General features: G+C 38.5%; 1 protein-coding gene across 1 annotated transcript in view; it reads left to right on the top strand.

Moving 5' to 3' along the window:
• The window catches only part of LOC150082450 (adhesion G protein-coupled receptor L2-like), a 29,176-nt gene extending 2,454 nt beyond the window's left edge, over positions 1-26,722 (top strand). The window contains exons 6-25 of the mRNA XM_090377758.1: positions 6,675-6,798; positions 7,062-7,420; positions 7,537-7,605; positions 10,152-10,263; positions 11,953-12,114; positions 12,303-12,375; positions 12,481-12,589; positions 12,679-12,729; positions 12,850-12,899; positions 13,075-13,201; positions 16,566-16,675; positions 16,784-16,886; positions 16,972-17,119; positions 17,839-17,902; positions 18,151-18,217; positions 18,506-18,588; positions 19,183-19,321; positions 25,864-25,938; positions 26,025-26,094; positions 26,182-26,722. Of these exons, the coding sequence (XP_090233884.1) occupies positions 6,675-6,798; positions 7,062-7,420; positions 7,537-7,605; positions 10,152-10,263; positions 11,953-12,114; positions 12,303-12,375; positions 12,481-12,589; positions 12,679-12,729; positions 12,850-12,899; positions 13,075-13,201; positions 16,566-16,675; positions 16,784-16,886; positions 16,972-17,119; positions 17,839-17,902; positions 18,151-18,217; positions 18,506-18,588; positions 19,183-19,321; positions 25,864-25,938; positions 26,025-26,094; positions 26,182-26,195 (2,109 nt within the window). The 3' untranslated portion in view covers positions 26,196-26,722. The remainder of the gene's footprint in view (positions 1-6,674; positions 6,799-7,061; positions 7,421-7,536; positions 7,606-10,151; positions 10,264-11,952; positions 12,115-12,302; positions 12,376-12,480; positions 12,590-12,678; positions 12,730-12,849; positions 12,900-13,074; positions 13,202-16,565; positions 16,676-16,783; positions 16,887-16,971; positions 17,120-17,838; positions 17,903-18,150; positions 18,218-18,505; positions 18,589-19,182; positions 19,322-25,863; positions 25,939-26,024; positions 26,095-26,181) is intronic.
• The last annotated feature ends 1,169 nt before the right edge of the window (positions 26,723-27,891 follow it).

Raw genomic sequence — 27,891 nt, 5'->3', positions numbered from 1 at the left:
TGCGGTCTCCATACTTGAACACAGTATTCCAAGTGTGGTCTAACATAAGCCTTATATAATGGGATTATCACGTCCCTATCTCTACTTGCAAAAGTTCGATAGATCATTGATAGGACACCATGGGCCTTCCTTGCAACCTGTTTACAATGCTCAGAGAATTTCATGTCTGACCGTATCGTAACACCCAAGTCCCTTTCCTCCAGTACTGGCTTTAGTTGAACTCCACCAAGTGAATAAGTTTTTTTGGGATTACTGTTTCCCAGGTGTAATACCTTACACTTTGTTGGATTAAAGCACAGCTGCCATTTTTCTGACCATTCCTGAAGTCTATCTAGGTCTCTCTGAAGAAGCTCAGCTTGACAGTGATCATTAACTACTCTCCCAATTTTAACATCATCTGCAAATTTAGACATCACGCCCTCTATCCCTTCATCAATGTCGTTTATGAAAATTAAAAACAACAGTGGTCCTAATACTGATCCTTGGGGAACCCCACTTCTTACATCAACCCAATCTGAGGAATAGCCATTTATCACAACCCTCTGCCTCCTGCCCTGAAGCCATCCTTCTATCCATCTAAGGATTTTCCCAGTGATTCCAACCTGTTCCAGCTTATAAAGCAACCGCTCATGTGGGACTGAGTCAAAAGCTTTGCTGAAATCTAAATAAACAATGTCGAAATTATTCCCTAAATCCAGCTCGTGAGTGACCCTTTCGAAATAGCGAACCAGATTTGTTAAACATGATTTTCCCTTTACGAAACCATGCTGAGTATCCTTGAGAATTTCAATTCGATCCAAATGATCCTGAATTCCACCCTTGATCATTGCCTCCATGATTTTCCCTACTACTGAAGTCAGACTGACAGGTCGATAATTTCCAACTTCACTTTTAGAGCCACCCTTATGTATGGGAGATACATTTGCACTTTTCCAATCCAAGGGAATCTCCCCAGAGTCTAATGATGCTCGCATAATTAGCCTCAATGGTTCAATGCACTCGCTTGCCGCCTCTCTTAAGATTATAGGGTATATTCCATCAACTCCAGGAGCCTTACTGGTCTGTAGGCTCGAAAATTTTTTCATTAAATAATCTTGCGAAATTTCAATATCATTAATTACATATTTTTTAACTTCGCTCCCACAATTTCCCTTTGCCACAAAAGGCTTTTCATTTGTAAATATCGATGCAAAATAACTGTTGAGTTCATCTGCAACGGCAGCTGGTGTATTTATTACTATCCCCTTTCCCTTGCATAAAGGTCCGATCTGGTTTGTCCTGCTCTTCTTGGCATTTATATATGTGAAGAATTCTTTATCCCCCCTCTTTGCTCTGTTTGCTAGTGATTTCTCATAAACTGCCTTTGCCTGTCGAACCTTTTCTGTGGCTCTATTACTCATCACCTTGTAGCTGTTATAGGCTTCAGTACTTTTTGTTGTTCTGTAACCTTTCCATGCCACCTTTTTCTGCTCAAGTAATGCGGCAACTTCACTAGTCATCCAACTTGGAACCCTCCTCGTGGAGTATTTTTTTAATGGTATATACGCATTCAAGGCATCTGTGATTAATGTTTTAAAAGCGTACCACAGTTCAATTGTATTCATTCTCTGCGCGATATCTACCCAGTTAATAGAGGCCATGTAGTACCTTAAGGCATCGTAATTTCCTTTTCTGAAATTAAAACCCATTCCTTTGCCTTTTACTTCTGCTACCTCTCTGACGTCTAAGGATGGTCCACGTTAATGTTACAATTAATATTAGAATTATTATTTATTCACTTGAGGAAAGGAAGCCAGAGGCTTTTTCTGCACCAGTCAAAAATATATATAAATAAATAAAATAAACTGATTATTTGACTCCCAACTGGTATAGGTACCTATCCAGCTCGACTTTGAATCTCTCCAAACTGTCAGCCTCAACCATCCACACCGTAAACTTCCTACAATCCAGTATAAACCTCCTCCCCTTAATTTGAATTTATGGTCCCTCGTTTTCGAATCGTTTATAACAGTGAAATCATCCTCATTCATTTTAATTTCTTTCCTCAGAGCCTTATACACCTCAATCAAATCTCCTCTAAGATATCTGCTTTCCAAGCTCTGCAGCCACATATTTGAAGTCTTTTCTCATATGGGAAGAACTTTGAAGCTTCCTTTTGTCTGTCTCACTAGAAGTGATGCTAATCTCTGGACCATTTTAAGAAGCGCGATGTCTTTTTTTTTTTAGTTGCGGTCTTCATACTTGAATCCAGTATTACAAGAGCTGTCTTACAATTGCCTTGAACAGCGGTATAATGATCTCCTTAACGCCACAAGCAAAATGTTCGATAAATCAATAATAGGACACCATAGAACCTCCTTACCGCGTATCTACACAGGTCGAATAATTTCGTGTCCAACAATATTGTAACTTCCAAACCCTTTCTTCCTCTTTGTCCTTAGTTCAACCCCAACAAGTGTATTTTATTTTGAAATTGCTATTCCGCAAAGTGTAATACCTTGCATTTTTCTGCATTAAAACATATCTGCCACTTTTAGGACCATCTGCGAAGTCTACCTAAGTTCTAATGGAAAGAGCTGCTTGGCTCTGACCATTAACTATTCTACCAATCTTGGTATCTGTAGAGTGATATCAAAATATACCACTCCTTCTATCTCTTCTCCATTTCATTGAAGAAAATCGAAAACAACAGTGATGGCTCCGATTCTTACGTTAACCCAATCTAAAGAATAACCATTAACCACAACCCTCTGCCTCCTATCCCGAAATCACTTCGCTTTGTGATCCATTTAAGGATTTTTCCCTTTGATTATAACATGTTCCACCTTATATGTTCCTTGAGGTTGTCATAGACATTCTCTCAGATATGGCAGACAAGCTGTACTTGTTACCTGGGAGTCTAAAATGCTGATGGAACTGATATTCGAGTGAAATTCAGTTCATATGGACCCAATTTCGGCGAAGTCCGGACGGTCTTTGACAGCCAAATCCTCTGCTTACACCTTAACGATGGCGGGACTGTTAGTAATCCTGGGTATAACCTCCATGCTCAAGCACATGGTGGGTGAACCAACGTAAGCAGAGGTCGAGGTGTGGCGCCCACACAACATGGAAGAATGCAGCCCCTCTGTGTTACCAGGCAGTACTACGTGGTAGATGACTCTCATCAACCGGTGCAATACCACCACTTTGCTTATTGGAGGCTTGAATTGCTGGAACCCATGTTTAGTCGCCAGAGCTAAGTTCCTGTCAACCATTCCCCATCTCTTCCATCATACATGTTGATTGATGACTTTTGAGGTTATGATGAACATCGTGGCGAGATCCAATATTCCTTACATTTCGAGGGTACAGCTCTAAAACGGTGTTCGCAGGCCGGCCGCTAGTTAATACACCGGACCGAACCTATTGGTAACTCTCTAGGAGGCTTCCGGATCAGCTAGTGTATAATCTTGCTACCTCTACTCTGCCAGATAGTGACTGAGGGAGTCCGAGTAGTGTGTATGCGGGGAGCATTGTCGAGGCCACGTTGTGTCAAGGATCTGGGTATATTCTTACCAGGTGTACGCCATATTCAAAAATTTCATTACTTCATGCAGCATGTCCCATTCGCTTTTTCTTATTGAATACACCATGAATTGTCAAACTAATAGACTAAGCTTATCTGCGAAGAGATTTAAACCTCCCAAACACTTTCTAATTCATTTCACAAATATACAAATTTGTACGTGATCTCAATTCTAATCTCAACGTCCATTTCCACTTGCAGTCTGACAAACCCCATGTACTTTTTCTGACAGAATCTCAGTTATCAGTTGATTCAACTACTGCTCATCTCAGTTACCCAAATTATTCGTTGTATGATTCCTTTCGCCTCAAAGGTGGTACTTGTGCATATGGCCGTTCAGATATTCCGTGTCAGAGATTTGGTAATTCGGAATCTCCTCTTTTCGATCTTCTCTATCTTAAAATCTGTCTACCTCATTGTGGCAAATTCATCTGTTGTCTCTACCGTTCTCCCAACTCCACTAATCACTTGGAGCTCTTTGACTTCATCTCTTTGCAACTTGGCTTTCTCCAGTCCAACTTTTCTAACAGTGAGGTAATTTTGCTTGATGAGTTTAATGTTCACAACTCCAGCTGGCTTCCGTTTTCTAATCACACTGAACCAGCTGGTCGAGATGCTGAGGCTTTTGCAATTACTAATGACTTTGCACAGATTGTTTATTTACCTACAAGAATACCGGACAAGCCTAACCATACAGCCAACACGCTTGATCTTTTTCTCCCAAACAACCCTTCTAAGTACACGGTAGAAATGAGAGGTCCTTTAGGCACCTCAGATCACAACTTGGTGATTGTCTCTTCTCCAATGGCGCCTTTATCTTATGGCTATTCCCAACCTCGTATTGTTTGGCATTAAAAGAATGCAAAATGTGATGACCTGCGTGATTTCTTTTCTTCTTTTCCTTGGTCGGATTACTGTTTCAAAACTTCTGATGTCAACGTTTGCTCAGATCGTGTCAGTGAAATTATTCTTGCAAAAATGGAATCCTTTATCCCACACTCCACTTTAAAATCTCGTCCTTTATCTAAACCTTGGTTTTCCAATAAATGTGCTAAGGCTGTCCAAGAGAAGAATGTTGCATATCGTAATTGGCTTGTTTCTAATTCTTCAGTTTCATTTTCTGCCTACACCAAAGCTCGCAACAGTTGTAAAGCAGTTATTAATGAGTGCAAACTAGAGTTTGAACAGGCTAAGTAGAAAACTTGCTTCTTGCCTTAATGGTAGCCGAGCATTCTGGTCTCTTGCCAAAGTTATTGGCCGCAACTTTTGCCCATGTCTGTTCCCACCTCTGTCCAAACCAAATGGTTCTATTTTCACTTCAGCCAAGGATAAAGCTGACCTGCTACCATCCGATTTTTTCTCCAACTCGTTTATTAATGATCTTGGTAAATCACCTCCCACCATTCCCAACATGCTCCATTCAATGCCTCCAGTGGTCTTTCGTCAAAAGCATGTCAGAAGGATTTTGACGAATCTTGATAGATGCTATGAAAGCTCCAGGTCCCGATGGTATTTCTCCACTTGTTCTCAAAACCTGTGCTCCTGAATTTACTCCTGTTCTTTGCCGCCTTTTTTCACTTTCTTAATCCAAAGGTGTTTTTACTTCTGCTTGGAAATTTGCTCATATCCAGCCAGATCCAAAAAAGGGTGACAAATCCCTCCCATCCAATTATCGTCCAATTGCAATTACTTCTACTCTTTCTAAAATAATGGAGAAATCAATTAACTGCCAACTCTTAAACTACCTAGAAACCTTGCGTCTGATCAACGATCGCCAGTATGGATTCCGTCAGTGTCGATCCACTGGTGATATTCTGGCTTATGTTACCCATTTATGGACTAATTCAATGGAAAGGTTCGGTGAAACACAAGTAGTTGCTCTTGACATCTCAAAGGCTTTCGATCGTGTTTGGCATAAAAGTCTTCTAAACAAGCTTCCATCTTATGATTTGCAAACTGTTTTTTGTAATTGGTTATCCAGTTTTCTCTCTGACAGCTCACTGAAGGTGATGTTAGATGGTTCTCTATCTTTTAACTTCTTCACTAATGCTTGTGTCCCCCAAGGTTCAGTTCTTCCCCAACTCTTTTCCTCTTGTATATTAATGACCTTATCCCATTGACTGGAAATGCTATCCATAAACTCACAGGACCAACTTTTCATCTTCCTCATTTATTCATTCAACTGCCATTTTTTGGAACGACCTTCATTCGTACGTATTTCCTGAAAATTACAGGCTACATAAGTTCAAGTCCAATGTCAACAAATATCTTCTTTCGTCTTCTCAACCTCCAACCCAAGCACGGTACTAAGTACTATAGGTTCTAATAGCTCTCGTGTTTGGGGTTCACATAAAAAAAAAAAAAAAAAAATACGCTACTCAGCCAAATGCTTTGCAGAAATTCAAGTAAACTACATCGAAATTATTTCCTACATGTAGCTCATGAGTGATTTTACCCGAATAGCTATTCTGGTTAGTTAAACCTTGATTTTCCTTTTAAAACCATGCTGTTTTTTCCTTCATAATTCCATTTTTATTTAAATGAAAAAAGACAAAATATCAAATAAAAGTGGATGGATTGGTCTATAATGCATTGTATCAAAGCATTGTATTATATCTAAGCATTGTATCAAAGCCCCTATCCCCTTTTTTTAATGTTTTCTAGGGACCCTCAGAATTAAAATGAAGTTCACAACAGGCAATTTAAAAATTTCGCATACCACTATATCAAGACGATCTTATAGACACTGGATTCTTGAAGCTTTTGCTGTTACTGCAGACTCCTACCTAAGAATGTTAAATCATTTTATCTATTTACAAATTCAAAGAAGATATGTTTTTTACTAAGCTGATGTTTCCTTCCCCACCCCCAGTATTCTCTTGCTGAACAATGACATCTAGATGGATAATTTCTTAAGAAATAAAGTATGATGTCAGTCTTAAGACTATAGAGTTGTTAAAATCAATAATTATCGAGAAGATTTCAAAACTTAATCCTGTCTCATTCATTAAAATTTGCGAATATGTGGTAAAACCTGTGTAGAAGACAGTTAATTGCTCGCACATTAAAAAAAGTTATTGCTTACTTTGTTCTTCTTTCATTTCAGGACGACTTGGATTTCAATGATATTGAAGTTGTCATGGCAACCATATTGCACGTGAAGGACGTCACGCACTCTATAATGAGAACTATTTCGAATCTTCCAGCTGGCGAATGTGCTTATTTAACGAGTAAGTATCTCCTTCCATTTATATTTCTTTGATACGCTACTATTGCTTCCATAATATATTTTCAAGGGCCCATGAAAACTATCAAGAAAGGTAAAGGCATCGGTAGTTACTTAGCTTCTGTTCATGGACTCCTGGATCCATGAACAGAAGCTATCATCAGAATTGTTGAACGATATTATATTAAAGTTTCTTAAACGGCTGTTATGGCTGCAGTAGTTCAAATATTGCATTCAGAAATATTAAGCTGTAACGTTTCTATTTAGATTCATCCACAAACATTTTCGGCTCAGAGGGGGACCACTGCGCCCCTCCGGGAAAGAAGGGAGAGGATAGAAAGAATGGCAAAGGAGGAGAAAAAGGTGACAAAGGTGGAGAAAAAGGTGACAAAGGTGGCACCAAAAGCTCCAATAACAACGATGGTAAAGGTGGTAAAGGTACCACCGACTCAAGCGGAAGTGATGTATCTCCTGGCAGCGGCAGTTTAATTGGTGGGAGCCAAAGTGCTGAAGATGTACAAAGGGAAAACCTCAGGAATATGGTAACTATCATGAAACGAATCACCTCAAAAACCTCAGGATCATTTCCTGGCAAACTGAGCAAGGAGGACCTCACTACCTTGTATGTAAGTACCATTTACACTATGTTCGTGTAGCGGGAGGTACAAGAATTTGATATATCATAATTAATGATTTCAGTTACCAATTAGTAAAGTCATCTGTGTGTTTATGTTTAATACAGAAACTTCAGGAGGCGCTGAGTAACATATTTTCCGAAAGCGAGGTTTCTAGATGGCGTGAAATGGGAAAGGTAAGTATCCTTAATGATAAAGTTCTTGGAAGACTGTTTATGTTTCGAGCATTTGAAAAGTTAAAGAATAATGGCTATGAGAGGCTTATGCAACCTCAATTATATGAATTCCGCTGTCAATGATTCCATCAACCTATTAAGTATCCTATCGGGTGACTATTATTAAATGGCGTGAGGGGGTGTTGTGCAAGTGGACATTGTTAATGTCCACGGACCTGATCACAGAATATACTCGATATTTGTTTCTCAGAAAATCAAAACCTTACACTTACTGTTTTATTCAGAATGCCATGTTTCTCATCATCTTCATCCACTGATACCCCAAACCCAAAATATTGCTTAGATAACTGCAGAATATTGTTTACTGTTTCTTCTCATCGATATCTTTCTGAACTCAGACTGCCTCCCCCTGCACATAATCTTTCTATTGTGCAAATATATTCATGCCTCCTGGCCTCAGTTGCTTTGGCGCTTAACACACGCCTGTATTGTGTCTATAAATTGAGTATAGGAGATTCGCTATTTGCATCTGGGCCAGATAAAATCTACTAGAAATGGTGAGTTTTGATAGATTCGCCATTCAAACCATTCTTCCTAATTTTGATAAAATCTGACCTCCTCTTCCAATATGGTGGGTGTTATAGCTTCAGTTGTTAGCTCCTGTAAGGTATATGTTGGTGTGGTTGCTTGGTTCTTGATTTCATCTTAACTTTGAGTAGCGCTCGTGGGTACCACAGTTTGTAGGATCACTGTCCTTCCCACACAGGGTGGGAAAGACCTGAGTTCGAGACCGGTCGATGACGTAAGGAATGTTTATGGGCCATTTTCACAACGTCGCTGAGTCAGTAGATCTCAGGCGTGGGTAGCATGGTTATTTTCTCACTGAAACTCCGGTTTTTCGTCCAGCAAACAGAAAATCGACCACAGAACACACCCAATTTACAGACAATATATATGGGGCAACATGGCCTTAATCGCTGATGCTCTAAAATAAATCCCACTACTACTTTATCTTTGCATTTTCTTTCGTCCATTATAAACTCGTTTTCAATCCCAGTTCCTCCTGAATTTAATCATCCAATTGATAGCGTCTACAAAATTAAAATGAGTACCAATTTCATCCCAGAACAGTTCACAAAGGTAGGATTTTAGTTCTATATCGTGGAGCCAAAGATCCGCCCTTGGAAATATGTAAATCTATAAAGCATTTTTTTAATCCAGTCTTATTCCTGAAAAACCTTCTTCATTTAATCTATTCATTAATATGTCAGCAAACAGACTATCCATTAAAATATGCCAATACAGAAGCATCAATTATTTTTCCATAATAACGCAATTACGTCAGAGTGGACACGCTAAAATGCGATTATCAAGAAACTTATTAAGTAAACATAAACACAACCACGAGAGCTATATGCACATCTTGATAATGGTCACGCTCATTTCCCACCGGCTCTACCGGTTCACCTTGAAACCACCACGGTCGCCCACATAATCGAATTCAACTCCTTCTGACTTTTTCTTAATGGGAAAGGGAGCCACTGAAGGGGAAAAGGCTTGTAAATTCGCTTGTAAGCCTTATAAAATCCTTGATATGATAATGCAGGGTTTCACAATTTCAAGTCTCGTAAAGTTCCTTCCCCCCTTGAAGACTTGGTTTTTCCATCCAGAAAAACAAACAAATCGACCGAAGAACACACGCAATTTATGAACATACATATGGGAAGATGAGTTAGCCGGGGTAGCACTAATATGACACTTAATTTACTGTTCCGACTTATACTTTATATCTTTTAGTTTATCTCAACTTATGGATAAATCCAGTGGCGTATGGAGAGGGTGGTGGTGGTACTCTGATACTGGCACAGCAGCGAGCCCAGAGGGGATTCTCGAAACGAAATGAAAACAAAATGGGAAAGTTGCATTGACAACAGCCTTGCGCCAGTACCCAAGCTCTTAATCATACGCCAGTACCCAAGCTCTTAATCATACGCCAGTACCCAAGCTCTTAATCATACGCCAGTGGATACGCCTTTGCAGAAATCCGAATAATCCGCCCTTGAGTTTTTGGAGAAACCGTGCTGTTCCATTCCTGAGACCGACTAACTCAGCCACCAAGTAAAAAAAAAAAAAAAAGCCCATAAAAGTTGAGAAAACAATTAGTGAGACATAGAAGAAGTGAGGTAGAACACAGATGGAAAGTACTTCTATATGGATTGAGAACGAGGCCCACTTCATAAACCAAATAGCTGTGAGAATGGCAGAACGGAACTTTGTGCAATGGACCTAGAAATTAAGTAAACGTACAAGACTAGAAATTCAATGGTTTGAGGGGAATTACTTTGATTGGAAAGTTGTTGAAAAGAGGAGCTTATAGAAAAAGCAAGCATTAAATATTGATTGGGTCTTCAAGGAGTTCCCAAGTTCATCATCCCTTCCCGTAGAATAAAATTCGCTTTTTAATTTAAATGATATTAATTGTGCACAGTCTTGTTTCCTCTTCTATGAAGTGTACTATGTTTGTTTTGTTCTTGTCTCCTTCACAGAAAGATCTACCCAGCAACTTGACTAACATTATCCAACAATGGGCGATGGATAAACTGATGGAAGCCCCTCCAGGCAAACCCATTCACCTTGTGATGATCTCTGAAAATGTAGGTGAGTTGCGATTGGTATCTGTATTTATTTATAAAATATGTTGATATAATGCTGTATATGTGTTTGATGAATGTTGGTACCTGGAACGTCAATTCAACTCGCCATGTTTCTCTGTAGTGGTACAGACTCTGTATACTTAGGCCAATGGGTGGGTGTAGTGTTGTCTGCGTGATTATGTAGTGTTATGTTGGTTGGACTGCCAGCCACCAGGAAGCAGCGGTCAAACGGAAAGCCACTTCCCATGAGGACCAGGGTCACTACAATTACTGTCTACTCAGGAAAGGCAATATATCTCGCATGCACTGGATATAGCGATATTCCAGCGGGTGCCAGAAAATACCAGCATGCCAATGATCATCAATAATTTGTAAAATTCGTTGTTTAGTACTGAAGAACAAGTCAGTTTGAATTTCATTGAATTCTGCAGGGAGGCCTTTACGAAGGAAGTAAGAAAATCCATGGTAAATTAAATATTTACCATATAGGTAGTGAACCAGATAGAATTTGTAGGACAGAGGTAGAGATAGTCCTACATGCACTAACTAGTACTAGTACTAGGAAGAGGAAATTGCGCTGGATCGAACCAAGCTTAGAGTGAACTGTAAGCAATTTAGTGCATCTAAACCAGGCCGCAGCAGCATAAGTGGTAATTTGTAAAACAACAGCTTTGTATAGTGTGTGCAAAATCTTATGGTTCAGACCTCTGTCCTGATGGGAAATGTGAACAATCTGAAAGACAAATTTTCTAACTTCGTCAGACAAATGAGTCAGATGGGGAAGAAAAGTAAGGCGATTATCAAGCAGTAATCGAAGAAATTTTGTGGTAGTTACAAAAGAGAGAGAGAGAGAAAGAAAGAAAGAGATTTAGCATTAATTTTTATAAGTGGAGGACGAGTTGGAGAAAGGGTGCCTTTGACTACCATCATAAAAGTTTTACTGAGAAATAGTAAGTTTGTTAAGCGTTGACCAATCAGGAAGTTGTTTAAGAATAGAATTCTCGTTTTCCCTAATGAATGGTATTGAATGAAATAAAAGTCAGTTGATGAACAATTTGAGAAAACCTTTAGCAACCATTGGTTGAGAACAAGTTTCCAAAACAAGGATGCAAGAATAGACCCTTGCGGACATCCACGTAAGACTTCTGTGTTAAAATCCGATGCTACCTTAAGAGATCTATCTGAAAAATAATTCCTAATAACACTGTATTGGTTAGCAGGGCAGTTCAGAGTTCTAAGATGGTCGAGGACGCTCTTCCACCAAAGAGTGTCAAAGGCGCCGTAAGTCAATAAAAAGTACCAAGACGTATTTAGAAGAAGATTCATTAATGAAATTCAGAAGAGTAACAAAGGCATCTTCAGTACCAACTCTAGAACGAAAACCATATTGATTACTAGAATAGCTGTCTGTGTCCTGAAGCGATAGGACTGTAAGACCTGGGAAGATTAGGAGACTTTCCAAAGTTCAATTGAATTCTTAAGATGGCAGATTTCCAGTAATTTGGGAAAATAGACCATCGTAGATATTACATAAATTTAAAAGAATATTTGGACAACAGGAATGTAGTTTTATCAAAATACTTATTAAAAAGTATTGTCAAAATACGTATTAAATTTTTCAATACTGTTGGGTAACACATTGACTCACAAAGTATGTCTTTCTACAATTTGCTAAGCGATAAATTCTTTCCAGCTACTCAGTCGGAGAAGATCACTGCAGAAAAGCTTGCTAACCTCACAAAGTACATGTACTTCCCTGATTACAAGAATGACCCTCGCTGGAGAGAGTTGGAACACTGGTGGAACAATCCAAAGGATTACATCAGGATAGCAACCTCCATGTTTAGTCAAAAAGGTACGTATGAATTCCTTACATTATCGTAAATTTTACAGGTAATGATTGGAATTGGAATTTAATATTGGAAATTCGAAATGAATCAATTTTCTTTGAAACTAATACATGTATATATTTTTACAGATCTTTGAAATGTTTAATATTTTACCTGTGGCTCATTCGTTCTCTTATCTATGTTTGTCTTCCAGGAACTGATGTAAACATCATGTCCGTCCTGTACGCCACATTCCATAAGTTTGCACCATTGTACAATTCTGTAACGTAAGTACAGTGTGTCATGAAAGATTCTTTCTATTCTGACATATGAAGAAAGAACTTAAATGTTTCATTTTCGATAGAACTAATGGCATTGGTTTCTTCCTACAGGCAGAACGACACTTCTCGTATAATGTTGGACAGCAGAGTGATCGGTCTGGACGTGAGTCCCACTTATAACAAGCAGCCAGTTCTCATTTTCTTAGAGCACATGAGTGAGGTAAGATTTTGTGTACTGTGGCTAGTATCCTGGATTTCAAAGAGCACCATTTTAGTTATGTAAAATCAATGGCGATTTTTTTCTTCTAGAAAGAAGAAAACAGTGATCCAAGAGACAAATTAACCAATGCCAAAGCTAAAGTAAGTCTAATCCAAGAGATTTAATAATTTATATTACATTTGTACCCGAGTTAAAAAATAAAAGAAAATTGCACTGCCAGGTGTTATTAAAATCGAGACCAATTTTTTGTTTCTCTGTAGATTCTAAAGCGATATTGTGTGACCTGGTCAAGTGATTTGGTAATCGAAGGGTACGTTGCAAGCAATTTATATGATATTGCCGATTATTGTGACACTTGCACCAAAAAAGTTGTAAATTCAGTTTGATTTTCATAACGATACTATAAATTAATTTGAACTCTCGTGTTCTTCATATAGAAGTTGCTATTGAATCCGTCGTTAATGTCCAACTATGAATTTTTGCAGGCGCACCCAGCCTGGAGGATGGACAACAAAAGGTTGCAAAGTTGCAAGCTCGAACAAGACTTCCACAACCTGCAGGTGCTCCCAACTTGGAATGTTCGCTCTGTTGGCACTCATGGACAGGCCCTTGGTAAATAGTCCAAAACTCAAATCGTACTGTTAGTGTACCGTTAATATAGCTGCTTTTATCTTCAAGGTACGAAGGCTGGAAAGTAAGGTGATAGATATTTTAAAAAAAATACAACAAATAAAAACGAATTAGAGAAAGGCCAAGAAGAAGGTGGAAGGATGCTTTGTCTTAAGCCAACGAGCAGCACTTAATGGGAAAAGAAGAAGAAAATAAAAACAATAGAACTTTCGTTCTATAAACCTTTTTCTGAAAGTAGTCGGACTAGTGAGAAAACGGCAGAAGAGAGTTTTTCTATGCTGTTGGCTTCAAATTGAAGGCGTTAAGTTGTGCAAAAGAACAGGTAAACAGGGCAGCTGAAAGACGTTTTAATCCTCTTCTAACTCAGAAATATACCGCAACTTGTTGAAGTTTTCGAATTCCCAAGTTACAATATATTTTCTGAATAGGAGGAGGTCAGTATTTTCACAAGTTATATATGCAACAGAATACTTTGTACAAAATTCTCTTTCTAAATTATGGGTGCCCTTATGGTCCGGTGAATCTCATTGTCAGGCAAAATTGTAAACCCCTGGCACCACCATGCCGTGACGGGACTAATTGTATGTCTATCATTGCTGCAATTAAAGATTCTATTCTATAAAACACAAAAAAGATTCTATTCTATTCTAAATACGGTAAATCCTCTCACTTAGTGCCTCGATATTTCGCTGCTTTCAAATAAATCGAATTTCTTAGTTACCGAGTGAAAAAAGCTTTTGTCATCTTTTGCTCAATCTGGTAGAGAGGTTGTTCTGGCTTGCCCTTCATCAGGACAAAATGAGCTCACAAAAGATCCATCCCCAAAGAGACCACAGAGAACAGGAAAACTGGTCAATCATCCTCATCTTTGTGATGGCAGTTATTGAGGCAACTTATATTCTTCGAGTTAGCCAATTAGCTGCATTGCTGAATGTTTAAAAATACAAATTCACAGAGTTGGAGTATATTTGTCCTGGTTTGTATTTCAAATTCGCATTTCAAATATGTAATTCATATTTGTTCAGAATTCAATGTTATTCCTCTACCATCCCATTATGGGATGGTAGAGGAATATACATTGGTCATACAGAGGAATATACAATGGGAATCCCATTCATGTAGAGAGCTTCGTCTGTTGTCCTTCGGTGTGTCCCAATCGTGGTGACTCTCACCGCAAGAAACAGTTTAACGACAAAATGTCCATGGCAATAGAAATCTCGTGTTAGAATTGGATTCGCGAGGATGTTTCCTCTAGCTTTCCATTCCTGTATTGTGTATTCCTGCAGCAATGACGGATCTAACGTCCACCTTAAACATGGGCCTGCCGGTTAGGAGTTACAAACCAATTCACATAAGGAAGTAAATAATATTTTCCGACTTCTTATTACCATACAAACCTAAAGATATGTCACCATAGTATCCAGGACAATGGAAAAATACCTGTTTTTCTCATAATTGGACTGCTATTTTGCCAAAGAATGGGATGGTCTGCAACAGATCATCTTATTCTTTGGCAATCCTTACCAAAGATTATGATTGCCTAACATATGTACGAGAATGGGCAAGATCAAATTCTGACATATGTACGAGAATGGACAAGATCCGAGATTTAAGTGACTTTGAACGTGGCATGGTAGTCGGCGCCAATCGCTTCGGTATGAGTATTTCGGAAACTAGAACCTTGTTGGGGATTTTTGTACAACTGTATCGCGGATGTATTAGATTGGTTCAATAAGCAACTAACATCCAGCCAATGACAATCCTGTAGTGTGAAACCGTTCATTCATGCCAGAGGTCAATGGAAGCTGATAAAACTTATGGGGGATAACAGAAAGGCAGTCAGTCCAGTAACAACCCAGTACAACAATAGTAACCAAAGAGATATTTCAGAAGGCACAACCAAATCCTTCTCACGGATTCTGTGTTACAGCGGAAGACAAAACCTGGTTCCACTCCCGTCAGCAAAAAACCAAAACGTACGGCTACAGTGGGCTCACGAACACCAATAATGAACAGTGGAGGAATGGAAAAACATTGCTTGGTTTGACGAATGCCCGTTCCTACTGTTTCGCGCTGATGAGAAAACCATAATATGACGTAAACAGCATGAGTCTCTGGATCCATCCTGACAGAGGTAGTAACTAATGGTGTGAGAAATGTGTTTGTGGTGCACATTGAACTCCAAACTACCAGTGGAGTAATATTTGAATGTCATAGGTTATCTCGAAATTGTTTCCGACTAGGTGCTTCCCTTCATGGCTTATTGGAGCATATGAATGAGGTGTGTTGTGCATTTAGTGTCAAACGGCACCAGGGGTTTCCCCATCTCCACTGTGTGATTTTGTATATGGCGGCTATTATTTTGGATTTCACGGCTGTAATGTAGCCATCTGTAATTGGGTCTCTAACAGGATAATGCGCCATATGACAATATCAAAATGTACAGAACTGGTTCTAAGAATACGAGAGTAAACTCAGGCTAACTGCATTGGCCTTCCCAATTACAGAATCTTAATTGGATTGAGATTGGCGAGATTTCAATTGGATTTAGAAATGAATCCAATAAGACAAGTTTGGTTGAATGCATCTCAAATACTTTCAACACAGAAACATCAAGACAGTTAGTCTGAAGTATCTGGAAGGCTTTGGGTTCTTTGTGTCTTCGGTAATAGGTCTGAGATATTAATTGCTCCATATAATGGAGTGCTTCCACTGGAAAAAAAAATCTGAAGGATGATAGGGTAGAATCGGTCGAAAAAATTAACTGCATATTTAGGTTATAAACAAGAACCCATCTGGGACATTTTGGCTTTATACAACGCCTGTTTATTATCTCCCTCGTGATGTTATTGGAATGATAAAGATGCGGATCCATGCACGAAGAACTTTATCTTCCATGGAGGTAATATTAGTGGCTGATCCTTTTGGATCCTACTCGAAAACTACAATTTTGAGACGACTATGCAGCTGTAGGCTTTCTTTTTTAACTTCGGAAAAATGCCTCTTTTCCCCTTTTGAAGGTAAAAACCCCTTCCTTGTAGGACTCTTCTACAGACACTGCAACTCACCATGTTTTGTTAATGGAATATATGTTCTGGAACAAGAAAGGAACAACACATGTTTATCTATTCCAGTGACTTTTCGCTATCAGAAAAGGTATGATTTTTTCTCCACAACAACGCCTGCCACCTTACTTTTCAAACAGCTCCCGTATCAACTGGTACTTGAGTTATGTTAAATATTCTGTAGGAGAGTATAAATCCGAGTGTGACTTTAAGTATCTTAGTTATTAATTTATTAAAGAAATAGCAATCATCATTCGTTTATGTGTCTGTTTATCTTTTAGAATACAAGGAATTACGTTGAGGATCTGTGGGTGTCGGCATTCAAGTGGTTCGGATACCTCGCCTCTGTGATCCTGCTCATTTTTTACATCTGTGCCATAATCATCAAAAGGTACGTATCTTGTGACTGAGTACAGCTAGTATAAAAATATTGCATTGACATAAGGGCTTCTGGATTTGAAATTTAGAACATTGAATTTGTTTTCTTATTTAATCACAGGTATCTTCATGATCAGTTCCATTTGATCCGTCTCAATACTTCGTTGGCAGCCCTTGGAGCTTTACTCTCGTTTTTCTGCATTCATTTCAAAATGGACGACTGGGTAAGAAACTGGAACAGTTTATTCAACTGAAAAAGAAATTCTTAAAACTTATACGCGGAAATTAAAACAGATTTTTTGTTTTTAGGAATCGTGTCGGAGTTTATCCGGTTGTGTTCATTACTTCTGCACTGCAGTAGGGTGCTGGTTGTGTGCTGAGGCGCATGCGTTGTTTACTGCGGTAGTCAATGGTGTGGTTGATGGAAGACTTAAAGTGTATCTTCCTCTTGGCTGGGGTAAGTGTATTTCAAAAGGTGTACTCTCTTTTATGAGTGCCTGAAATTACTTGTTCTCTCCATTGTGATTTTAAGCTAGAGTTACCAACTGATACTTCAATATTACTAGCCATTTCTGAGCAAAAATGTGGTATCAGATGACTACTACGTATTTGGAATCTACTTGAACAGGGCAGGAGCTTTTAGTTCCAGGAAACATTACCAACTTTTATTATTTTAACGAAAAAATTTTAAATACAAACAGTTACTGTCCAGTCTTGCAAACTGAGTCTTCCTTATAGGTCTTAAGGTTCAATTTAGGAAGGGGGTCTGTTGGAACGGGTGCAGAGAAGTGCAATGAGATTAGTGAAGGGAACAAAAGGTGTTCTTACCAGAAAAGGCATCAGCTACAAGGCTGCAACGTCCGGAGATCTGACTGAGATATTTATGGCTTTGAATTAAGTTACTCAATACTGGTTGAATCCTTCTTCTTGCTCATACTACACATGGGGAGCATAAATGCTTCAACCATTGGGTGGTTGATTGTTGGAACAAAATTCCATCTGGTGTTGTAGAAGTGGGGAGCTTGAATAAATTTAAGATTTAGGCATATATTGGAGGGAATGGACAGAAATTTTATCTTATGAATTCTTCTGACTGTATAAAGAGAAAAAATATTTATTTTATTATTAATAATACTAATATTAATTTACTTTCTACTAACACTAATATATTTACAGGTTTTCCTGCAGTCATTGTGGGTATCATTATTGGTGTGTTGCCGAATTATGGGTACGATACAAGGTAAGGGTCTATTTGAAACAACCATCTTTTAAAACATGCTTTGTGCATTATTTTTGATGATTTTGGCTGATGCTGTGCATGCTTTACCTCCATTAAAAAATAAGAACTACTTAGATATTCCATAATTTATTTTCTTGTTTCTGTTTTAATTGTATCTCTAATCTTCTCCGGTCCATCATTGAGGGGAGGGGGAGATAAGCTCTAGCACGAAAGAATGTTCTTTTTATTTATGTTTACATTTTTGTTAGGTGTCTAGTTGGCCCTACGAAAGAGATGAAACTCACCTTGGTAGTTCCTCTCTTGACCCTTGGTGGTGTAAGTAGAAAATATTTCTTTGATTCTTTACCATTAATATGAACAAGAAATTGAATTTAATATATTTTTTAACTCTGTTGAACTTTCTACAACTTAATGGTGCCATATTTCTTTATTTTAAATTTATTTACATATTTCTAAAACTCCCAGTAACTTTATATAGTCATTGTGATTTAAATTATCCTGAAGAATCCCAGTTTCTTGAAATTATTTTACTTGGAGTTTTTAAATAAATACTTAGAAATATTAAATTCGTATATTCTGTTCATTAGAACTGTTTTTTCACAGCTGTGTGTCCTGTGGAGTCTCATAATCTGTTGTAATCTAGACAGTCCAGTCATAAAGAAGTATGAAATCCGAGAAGAACTTAGGTAAGCGGATATTTTGGTTTAAATCAGATAAAAAATAAAAATCTTTGGAGAGAGAGAGAGAGAGAGAGAGAGAGAGAGAGAGAGAGAGAGAGAGAGAGAGGTCATTTCATACACAGTATCTACCAAAAATAGTTGGGTACCATAACATTTTGAAAAACAAGGGTTTTAAAGGAAAAATGCATGAGGGTAAGCCTACTTTTGGTCATAATGACATCATTGATCTGGTTTGACCAGTTCCTTGGTCATGGAACTGGTCAAAAAGTATAATCATGGTGTATAACACAACATTTCAGATGCTGTGCGTTACACCATATTTGTTTCCTCACAAGTAGCAAACAACTCTGCAGAAAAGGGCAGGTCAATGAGGGGTAGAATTTAATGAATTTTCCCCAATCATGGCCAAGTTAGTCGGTCTCGGGAAGGGTTGCATGTTGTTTCATCCAGAAAACAACAAACTAACCATAGCATATACGCTATTTACAGACACAATAGACTGAAAACTTTGAAAATTATTCTTTTATCTGTCTCCTGAAGAATAATTTCCAAACAAAACAAAATATTTGTTTGTGTAACATATTTATTTCACCCGTCTAGTTCTGCGACCCGTGCTCTGCTCACTGTAGCGATGGTGTTCGAGGCTATCTGGACAATTGGAACTTTGGCTCTGATCGACTTCGGACTGGAAACTGCAAGAGGATGGAGAAAACTCTTCCAGATTGTTACCCCGTGCCTTGTAAGTATGACTGTACAATGTTCTTGTAATGTTATTAATATCTTCTTGAAGTTTATATATTGGGAGTGGCCAAGATTACTACATTCTGAAGGAAAACAAAGCGATCTTCAAAGATCTGGGAGTCAAACAAGATCAGTTTTGAGATTCTCATTTACATGACTTATTTTTATACTAAATGAAATTGATGTGTGCCATAAAAATACTTGTAAAGTCCAATTTCAAAATCCAATTAATGGATTCGCGCAGTGTGTTAAACAAACACACTTGAAATTTCTTGAAAGACATTAGCTAGACATTAAAATCATTGAGCATTTAGTTGCCATTTCCGAGCAATATGGCTTTAGTTGATAATGCTCCTAAAAACCAAATAACCAACAAACAAACAGTTGCCATTCCAGAGGATTTTACTCCATATTTTCATTTCCTGTTAATACTATACTATACCGTACACCTTGTGGTATAATATCCACTAGGTGTAGAGGGATTCGAGCTCTAAATTTGACCATCAGGATTTGTCAGTTACTGTATTGTGGTCGGTAGAGAACTGCGAAGCCGAACTGCCTTTTCAACATATCCCGGACATTCTCTATTGGATTCAGATCTGGAGAATTGGGTAGCCAAGGTAGATGTTGGACATCTTGGAAATCTTCCTTGAACCATTCAGATACAATTTTTGCACGGTGGACAGTTGCCTTGTTGTCTTGAATTTGTCGCAATCCAGATAAAAATGAAGCATTGCAGGGTGAAGTTAGTCCGATATGACAGAAAGATATTCATCCAGGTACCACGACTTTCTAACAGTATGTATGAATGGACCCAGTCCGTACCAACAGAATGTTCCTCCTACCACGATACAAACTCCTAGAAGAATGCACAAGCGGTCGAAATTTTAGGATTTTGACCCGTATCCAAACCTGATGGTTACTGTATCGACCAAGCCGGGTCGAAGCATGAAGACCAGGCCCGCCAAGCCTTTTCAGCCTTCTTAACCTGGCTTCTTAACGAGGTTGTGTGCCTTTCCATACAAACTCCCAATTTCATTATAATCCTTAAGAAAAATAAAGAGAACTTAACATTGATTTATGAAATGCGGGCTATTCGTATTTGCAGAGTAAATAAACAAATATTCAACCAATACAGACTGAAGTAAAAGCGTTCCAACTGGGGAACCACGCAAACACAAATTAATCCAAGGCTACAGAAAATATGTTGACTTAGTAAATTACTTTTGTGTAGTCTCAGGCAGCTTAAGACGTCACATGACACATGCATCCTGTATTGCACAACAGAACAGATGGGTGAAATACAATATTGATTGGGTCGACAGAATTCTGCTCGTAAGAACACAGGACTTCCTCTTTCTCTAGCACCAATTGGGCATTCCTAGTCCACGCATTGTCCTCGATTACAACACAAACAGCGCCAGATAATTTCTTTCCTCCATCGTGAGCTACGTGCAAATAAAAATAAATTGGAATAAAGACTGAAATACTTTTGATAACATTTCATAAAGTTTGAAACCCGAGCGTACCCGAACCCGAATATTATCTCTGCTACTCAGTCCGACCTGAGTTCAATTATGATTTGTGCTACTAGGCCCAACAGAGGCCCAGGCCCGTGCAGATCTCTACCACCGCCACCTTCTGCTGCCTGAGTGGTGGACACAGCACACTCTGGATTTTTTTTTTTTTTTGAAAACCCGAAACACGAGAGGTATTAAAGCCTATAATACTTAGTACCGTGCATGGGTTGAAGGTTGAGATAAAAGAAGATATTTGTTGGCATTAAACTTGAACTTTTGCAGATTGTTATTTTCAGGAAATACGTACGAAGGAAAGTTGTTCCAGATAACGGAAGTTGAATGAATAAATAAGAAAGAAGGAAGGTTGTTTCTGTGAGTTTGAAGTTGGACAGTAAATGGATGTTGGCTTCGGACTGTTTTGAAAGAGAGAGAGCAGGAATTACAGAAGCCAATTCAGAAGAACAGCCCATGGAAGCATCTATAGAAAAGGCTTGCAGCAGAAACAGAACGTCTATGAGAGTGTAGAGAGACTCTGTTAGAGATGAGTCATTAATTAAATTAACTGCCCTCTTTTGAATAGAATCTAGAAGCCTGAGAGAGAGGTTTTGGGGCACCGCCCCTGATGTGGGAACAATATTCCATGGTAGGGCGGATTTGCGATTTGTACAGAGTGAGAGCAGCTGTTTGAGAGAAAACTTAGCCGAAAGCGAAAGAGAAAACCAAGTTTTTTAGATGCAGAGGAAGCAATATTTGCAATGTGCTTGTGCCAAGAGAGATTAGAAGTCAGGGTATTAGTATTAGTATTAGTATTAGTAACGGCCGTATGGTGCAAGAAAGCCTATGGCTTATGCTGCACCAGCCAAAAAAAAAAAAAAATCCGAACAAAACAATGATAAAAACAAAAATTAAATAAATAAATAATAATAATTAATAAAGAAATAAAAATAATAAAATGAAATTAAAAATTAAATAAAAAGGAAATTAATCCTATCATCCTATGCGCTTCCCTTACCCGAAAGTACTATCCAGATGACCTTTGAATTTCCCCAAACTGTCGGCCTCTACCACCCATGAAGGCAACTTATTCCAGTAATTTATAACTCGCTGGCTAAAATAAAACTTCCTGCAGTCCAATCTAAACATTTCCCCCCCGTAACTTGAATTTATGTCCCCTAGTTCTAGCATCATTTATAATCTTGAAAATTTTGTCCTCATTCATTTTACTGATGCCTCTCAGAGCCTTAAACACCTCATTCAAATCTCCTCTAAGATGTCTAGTTTCCAAACTCTGCAACCCACATATTCGAAGTCTTTCTTCATAAGGACGTCCTTTTGCCGATCTCACCAGGCGAGTTACCCATCTTTGCACCCTTTCAAGAAGCTCGATGTCTTTCTTTAGGTGCGGTCTCCATACTTGAACACAGTATTCCAAGTGTGGTCTAACATAAGCCTTATATAATAGGATTATCACGTCCCTATCTCTACTTGCAAAAGTTCGATACATCATCGATAGGACACCATGGGCCTTCCTTGCAACCTGTTTACAATGCTGAGAGAATTTCATGTCTGACCGTATCGTAACACCCAAGTCCCTTTCCTCCTGTACTGGGTTTAGTTGAACTCCACCAAGTGAATAAGTTATTTTGGGATTACTGTTTCCCAGGTGTAATACCTTACACTTTGTTGGATTAAAGCACAGCTGCCATTTTTCTGACCATTCTTGAAATCTATCTAGGTCTCTCTCTGAAGAAGCTCAGCTTGACAGTGATCATTAACTACTCTACCAATTTTAACATCATCTGCAAATTTAGACATCACGCCCTCTATCCCTTCATCAATGTCGTTTATGAAAATTAAAAACAACAGTGGTCCTAATACTGATCCTTGGGGAACACCACTTCTTACATCAACCCAATCTGAGGAATAGCCATTTATCACAACCCTTTGCCTCCTTTCCTGAAGCCATCCTTCTATCCATCTAAGGATTTTCCCAGTGATTCAAAATTCCAGCTTATAAAGCAACCGTTCATGTGGGACTGAGTCAAAAGCTTTGCTGAAATCTAAAAAAACAATGTCGAAATTATTCCCTAAATACAGCTCGTGAGTGACCCTTTCAAAATAGCGCACCAGATTTGTTAAACATGATTTTTCCCTTTACAAAATCATGCTGAGTATCCTTGAGAATTTCAATTCAATCCAAATGATCCTGAATTCCACCCTTGATCATTGCCTCCATGATTTTCCCTTCTACTGACGTCAGACTGACAGGTCGATAATTTCCAACTTCACTTTTAGAGCCACCCTTATGTATGGGAGATACATTTGCACTTTTCCAATCCAAGGGAATCTCCCCAGAGTCTAGTGATCTCGCATAATTAGCCTCAATGGTTCAATGCACTCGCTTGCCGCCTCTCTTAAGATTATAGGGATTATATTCCATCAACTCCAGGAGCCTTACTGGTCTGTAGGCTCGAAAGTTTTTTCATTAAATAATCTTGCGAAATTTCAATATCATTAATTACATATTTTTTAACTTCGCTCCCACAATTTCCCATTGCCACAAAAGGCTTTTCATTTGTAAATATCGATGCAAAATAACTGTTGAGTTCATCTGCAACGGCAGCTGGTGTATTTATTACTATCCCCTTTCCCTTACGTAAAGGTCCGATCTGGTTTGTCCTGCTCTTCTTGGCATTTATATATGTCCTGCTCTTCTTGGCATTTATATATGCCAAGAAGAGCAGGACAAACCAGATCGGAATTCTTTATCCCCCCCTCTTTGCTCTGTTTGCTAGTGATTTCTCATAAACTGCCTTTGCCTATCGAACCTTTTCTGTGGCTCTATTACACATCACCTTGTAGCTGTTATAGGCTTCAGTACTTTTTATTGCTCTGTAACTTTTCCATGCCACCTTTTTCTGCTCAAGTAATGCGGCAACTTCACTATTCATCCAACGTGGAACCCTTCTCTTGGAGTATTTTTTTAATGGTATATACGCATTCAAGGCTTCTGTGATTAATGTTTTAAAGGTATACCATAATTAAATTTCATTCGCTCTATGTGAGATCTCTACCCAGTTAATAGAGGCCATGTAGTACCTTAAGGCATCGTAATTTCCTTTTCTGAAATTAAAACCCATTCCTTTGCCTTTTACTTCTGCTACTTCTCTCGTCATCATCCACCGTAGAACTCCATGATCACTTCCTGCTACTGGTTCCTCTACTGTCAGCCCTGTTATGTCATCTGATTCATGTTTGATGATGAGGTCTAGGATATTCTTTTCTCTAGTGCGTTCCCTGACATGTTGATACAAATAACAGTCATCTAGTTGATTTAAAAATTTTGTTTCCCATGTCGAGTTTCCTTCGCATTAACTCCAATCAATTAGAGGCAAATTGAAATCACCCATAATAAGGCATTGACGCTTACTCGCCCATTCCATTTGCATGTAGAGGCTTTCGTCATAATCTTCACAATCACCTGGTCTGTAGATTACTCCTACTCGCATTATACCTTTGTTTCCAACTATCTCACACCATACAGACTCTATACTAGCATGTGAAATGTCTGAATCCGGGAAAGCTATCGTCGCACTCAGGCTGCTTCTGATAAGAAGCATTACCCCACCACCACCCCTTCTATCTACTCTATCTTTCCTAAATACATTATACAAGCCGTACTGAAACTCATCATCCCCAATTTCCGGGTGGCACCACGTGTCTGCAAGCCCTATTATGTCCGTGTTACTTGTTTTAACCAGCAGTTCGAATTCGCTCATTTTATTGACGACACTTCTAACGTTACTGTATAAACAATGAAGATTTACTGTTCTTGTATATTTAACAACCCTAACACAACCCTTGAAGTTTTTTAGGCTCTCTTCCCTGATATTAGCTACCCGCTCACGTGAAACGTCTTTGCCCCCAGAACATCTAGATAATACGTCCAGTTGGGGTAACAGATAAGAACTCTTAAGGTATGTGCAAGAGTTACATTGACCAATATTATCAGAATAATATTTGGGGTAATCCCCAAAAGAGATATATCATTTTGCGTAGAAATCGGAGTGTCAATAAAGATAAGCATATGAGCAGAAGAATCATTTTTGCAAGAATACAGAGGACAGAGTACCGGAAAGATTGAAATCAACTAAGTTGGCCCATTGGAGAATTACCTGGAGATCAGCATTTAAGGAATTGATAGTAGATATTCGAGAAGTTGAAGCTGATTGAGCAGGACGAGGTTTCTCAAACTGGAATGTGGAATGCAATGTGTTATCATCAGCTAAACTATAGATAAGATTTCAGGTAATATAATGGGAGAAAGAACTGAACCTTGGGGAAAACCAGCATTAGTGGAAAAATTAGAAGACAGAGAGCCATCTACCATTACCGGCAGTGAGCGGTCAGAGAGAAAACTGGATACTCAATTACAAAAAGTTATTGGCAAACCATAAAGGAAGCTTATTTAGAAGACCTTCATGCCAAAAACGACCAAAAGCGTTTTAAATGTCAAGACCAATTGCATGAGTTTCACCAAACTTCACGGATGCGTGACTGCATGAGGTTCGATTTTTGAAGCTCATGGTTGTGGCACTTCGTACAATGTTGCTAAGTGCACCAATTGATTAATGGTCATATTGACCTCATAATTGTTAATAGTACGGTCAGTGTCCTAACTAGAAAAAGTGAACCCCAATGCAAAGTTTAGTGTGGTCTCCCCTGGAAATATTTGCCTTGATAAAAATAAAAAATCCTTATAAATTTCCCTGGAAGCAGCAGCTATGAAAAAACTGTTGTTCGCAGACAACATAAATTTTATCATAATCATAACTAAAACCTTTTTACTCAATTAAGTTTCGGGCAGTGGGCCCCCTGTTGGCCATGAGCCCCAATGCACCATTGGGGATTTTTATAAGCTATTACATTTCTTCTGTTCTGGAACCATTTCTTTCATATATTGCACAGGTCCATTTGAATTATACTGTTATGTACAAAATATTATTATTAATTTTTTTAGGGTGCGGTAATTGTGTGCTTCATGGGTTTCGGATCCCGTCATTTCCGAAGCGCCCTCTGTGAGAAAGCAGTTGATGTAAGAAAATTATTAATTATAAACTTTATTCGAATTATCTGCTTTTATATACGCACGTGTGCATAATTATGATTTTTATTTTCTAGCTGAATCAAGTAGATCCTTTTCCATTTCGTCTTTATGCTGATAACATTCACGAGGAAACCAGCAAACACTGTAAGATTCTAAGATTCTAATCTCTAAGATTCGCAGTTCATCTCAACCATTGTTCATTCGTTGATTCATTTATTCTTTCCATTTTAGATGTCACTCCATGAGGATTGGACAATGAAGGTGATAATAGACGAAGAATTCCAAATTAAACGGGTAATTCACTCCAAATTTTCTTTCTTGGTCCTCCAAGAAGAAAGATATGAGTCCAATGCTTCAAGACAACCCCAAAATATCTTATTCCGTTTTAAACAAAGGATTTCACTGTGATATCTGGTTACTATGTTCTCAATCATACTCTTTTAAGTGGATACAGCTCAGCAGTGACTTGCAACAGAAGGTTAAATAGTAGAACATCAAACATGAAAACTCCCTCTTGTCCAGGATTGATGATTCCCAACCGTACTGTTAAAACTTTTCGATAAAAAAAGGACCTATAGCTAATACGCGAATCAGGTGAATGGACTGGAATTTTTTGACCTCGAGAGTAACCACATAAACGAAAGCACAAAAAAACCGACTTAGAGGTCACATGCCTGCCATTTGTACGATCAGATTTAAGAGAATTCTATTTTCGGGAGCTCTCTACCAAGCTCAAAACCCTCTTTCTACTAATTCATACCTCGGAGCCAAAATGCTCAACTTCCATATCTCACTTTTAAAATACTTTCCTTACAATATCGTCAGCTGACTTTTCTCTGGTTTTAAAATGTAAATTTTTTTATAAAACATTCGTTTATTAAACTTTTGAATTAAAACGAACGTTGTTAATTGTCATGAGATGAGTAAAAACCAAGTTTTGAAACCGTTCTGTAAATATACTTGGATCTACTCTTTCTCGATCTTGTAAATAAAAGCTTTATGGTTTTTTGAAAAAATGTTTGCTTTATTTCATTTATTATTTAAACTATTAAACAATGTTGTTTACTTCAAGCATTCATTGACAAGAAACTACCATTTTACGAGTGACGTTGAAGAAATTATCAACCTACCTAAGGAAATGAGAAAGAGGGAAAAATCTGTTTTATTTTTCAATGTAACCCCCTGAACTTCAATGCACTTGTTCCATTTTGTTAGCAATGAGGAAATACCAGACAATAAAATTTTTGTCCAGTCCATCAAAGAACGCAGAAACATCAGCAAAGCGACGTCCAGTATGTTTTTCTTGAGGTGTCGAAACAGGAAATAGTCACGTGGGTCCTCATCCAATCTGTAAGGTGGATGGATAAATTCTGTAAAGTCACAGTCTCTCAAAGCAGCGGCAACAGGAAGTGACCTGGTGCGTTGTCGTAAAGAAGCAGCACACCTCTGGACAGTTTTCCTTTATGGCATTCCTTAGGTTGTACAGTAGGGATGCATATGACTCCCGACTGTCTGCTTGTGTCCCAGGCAGTGAATATATAAAATTCCCTCAGCATCCCAAAAAATGGTGGCCATAATCTTGCCAGCTGAAGGTTGGGCTTCCTTCAGCTGGCAAGAACCCTTGTGCTTCCATTGCATTGGTTCTTGCTTGGTCTCAGGAACCCATGTTTCATCGCCCGTTGCAATTCTGGAGATGAAAGTTTCAGGATCTCTTCCATAAAGCTCTAAAATCTCCTCACAACATCGTACTCTGGATTGCTTCTGCACAGGGGTCGGAAATCTGGGGAACCACCTTGTACTGACTTTAGTCATCTCCAAATGATCATGGAGGATGGTTATAACTGTTCCCTCAGATACACTATGCTGCCACTTTATTAGATACACCTAACTGGTAGCGTGTTGAGCCTCCTTTAGCCTTCAAAACAGCCTGAATACGTCTAG

This window comes from Mastigoproctus giganteus, chromosome 7, assembly GCF_048544385.1.
Source record: "Mastigoproctus giganteus isolate SK-2022 chromosome 7, ASM4854438v1, whole genome shotgun sequence".
Lineage (NCBI taxonomy): Eukaryota > Metazoa > Arthropoda > Arachnida > Uropygi > Thelyphonidae > Mastigoproctus > Mastigoproctus giganteus.
Note: the sequence above shows the minus strand (reverse complement) of the source record. Positions and strands in the feature narration are given on the sequence as shown.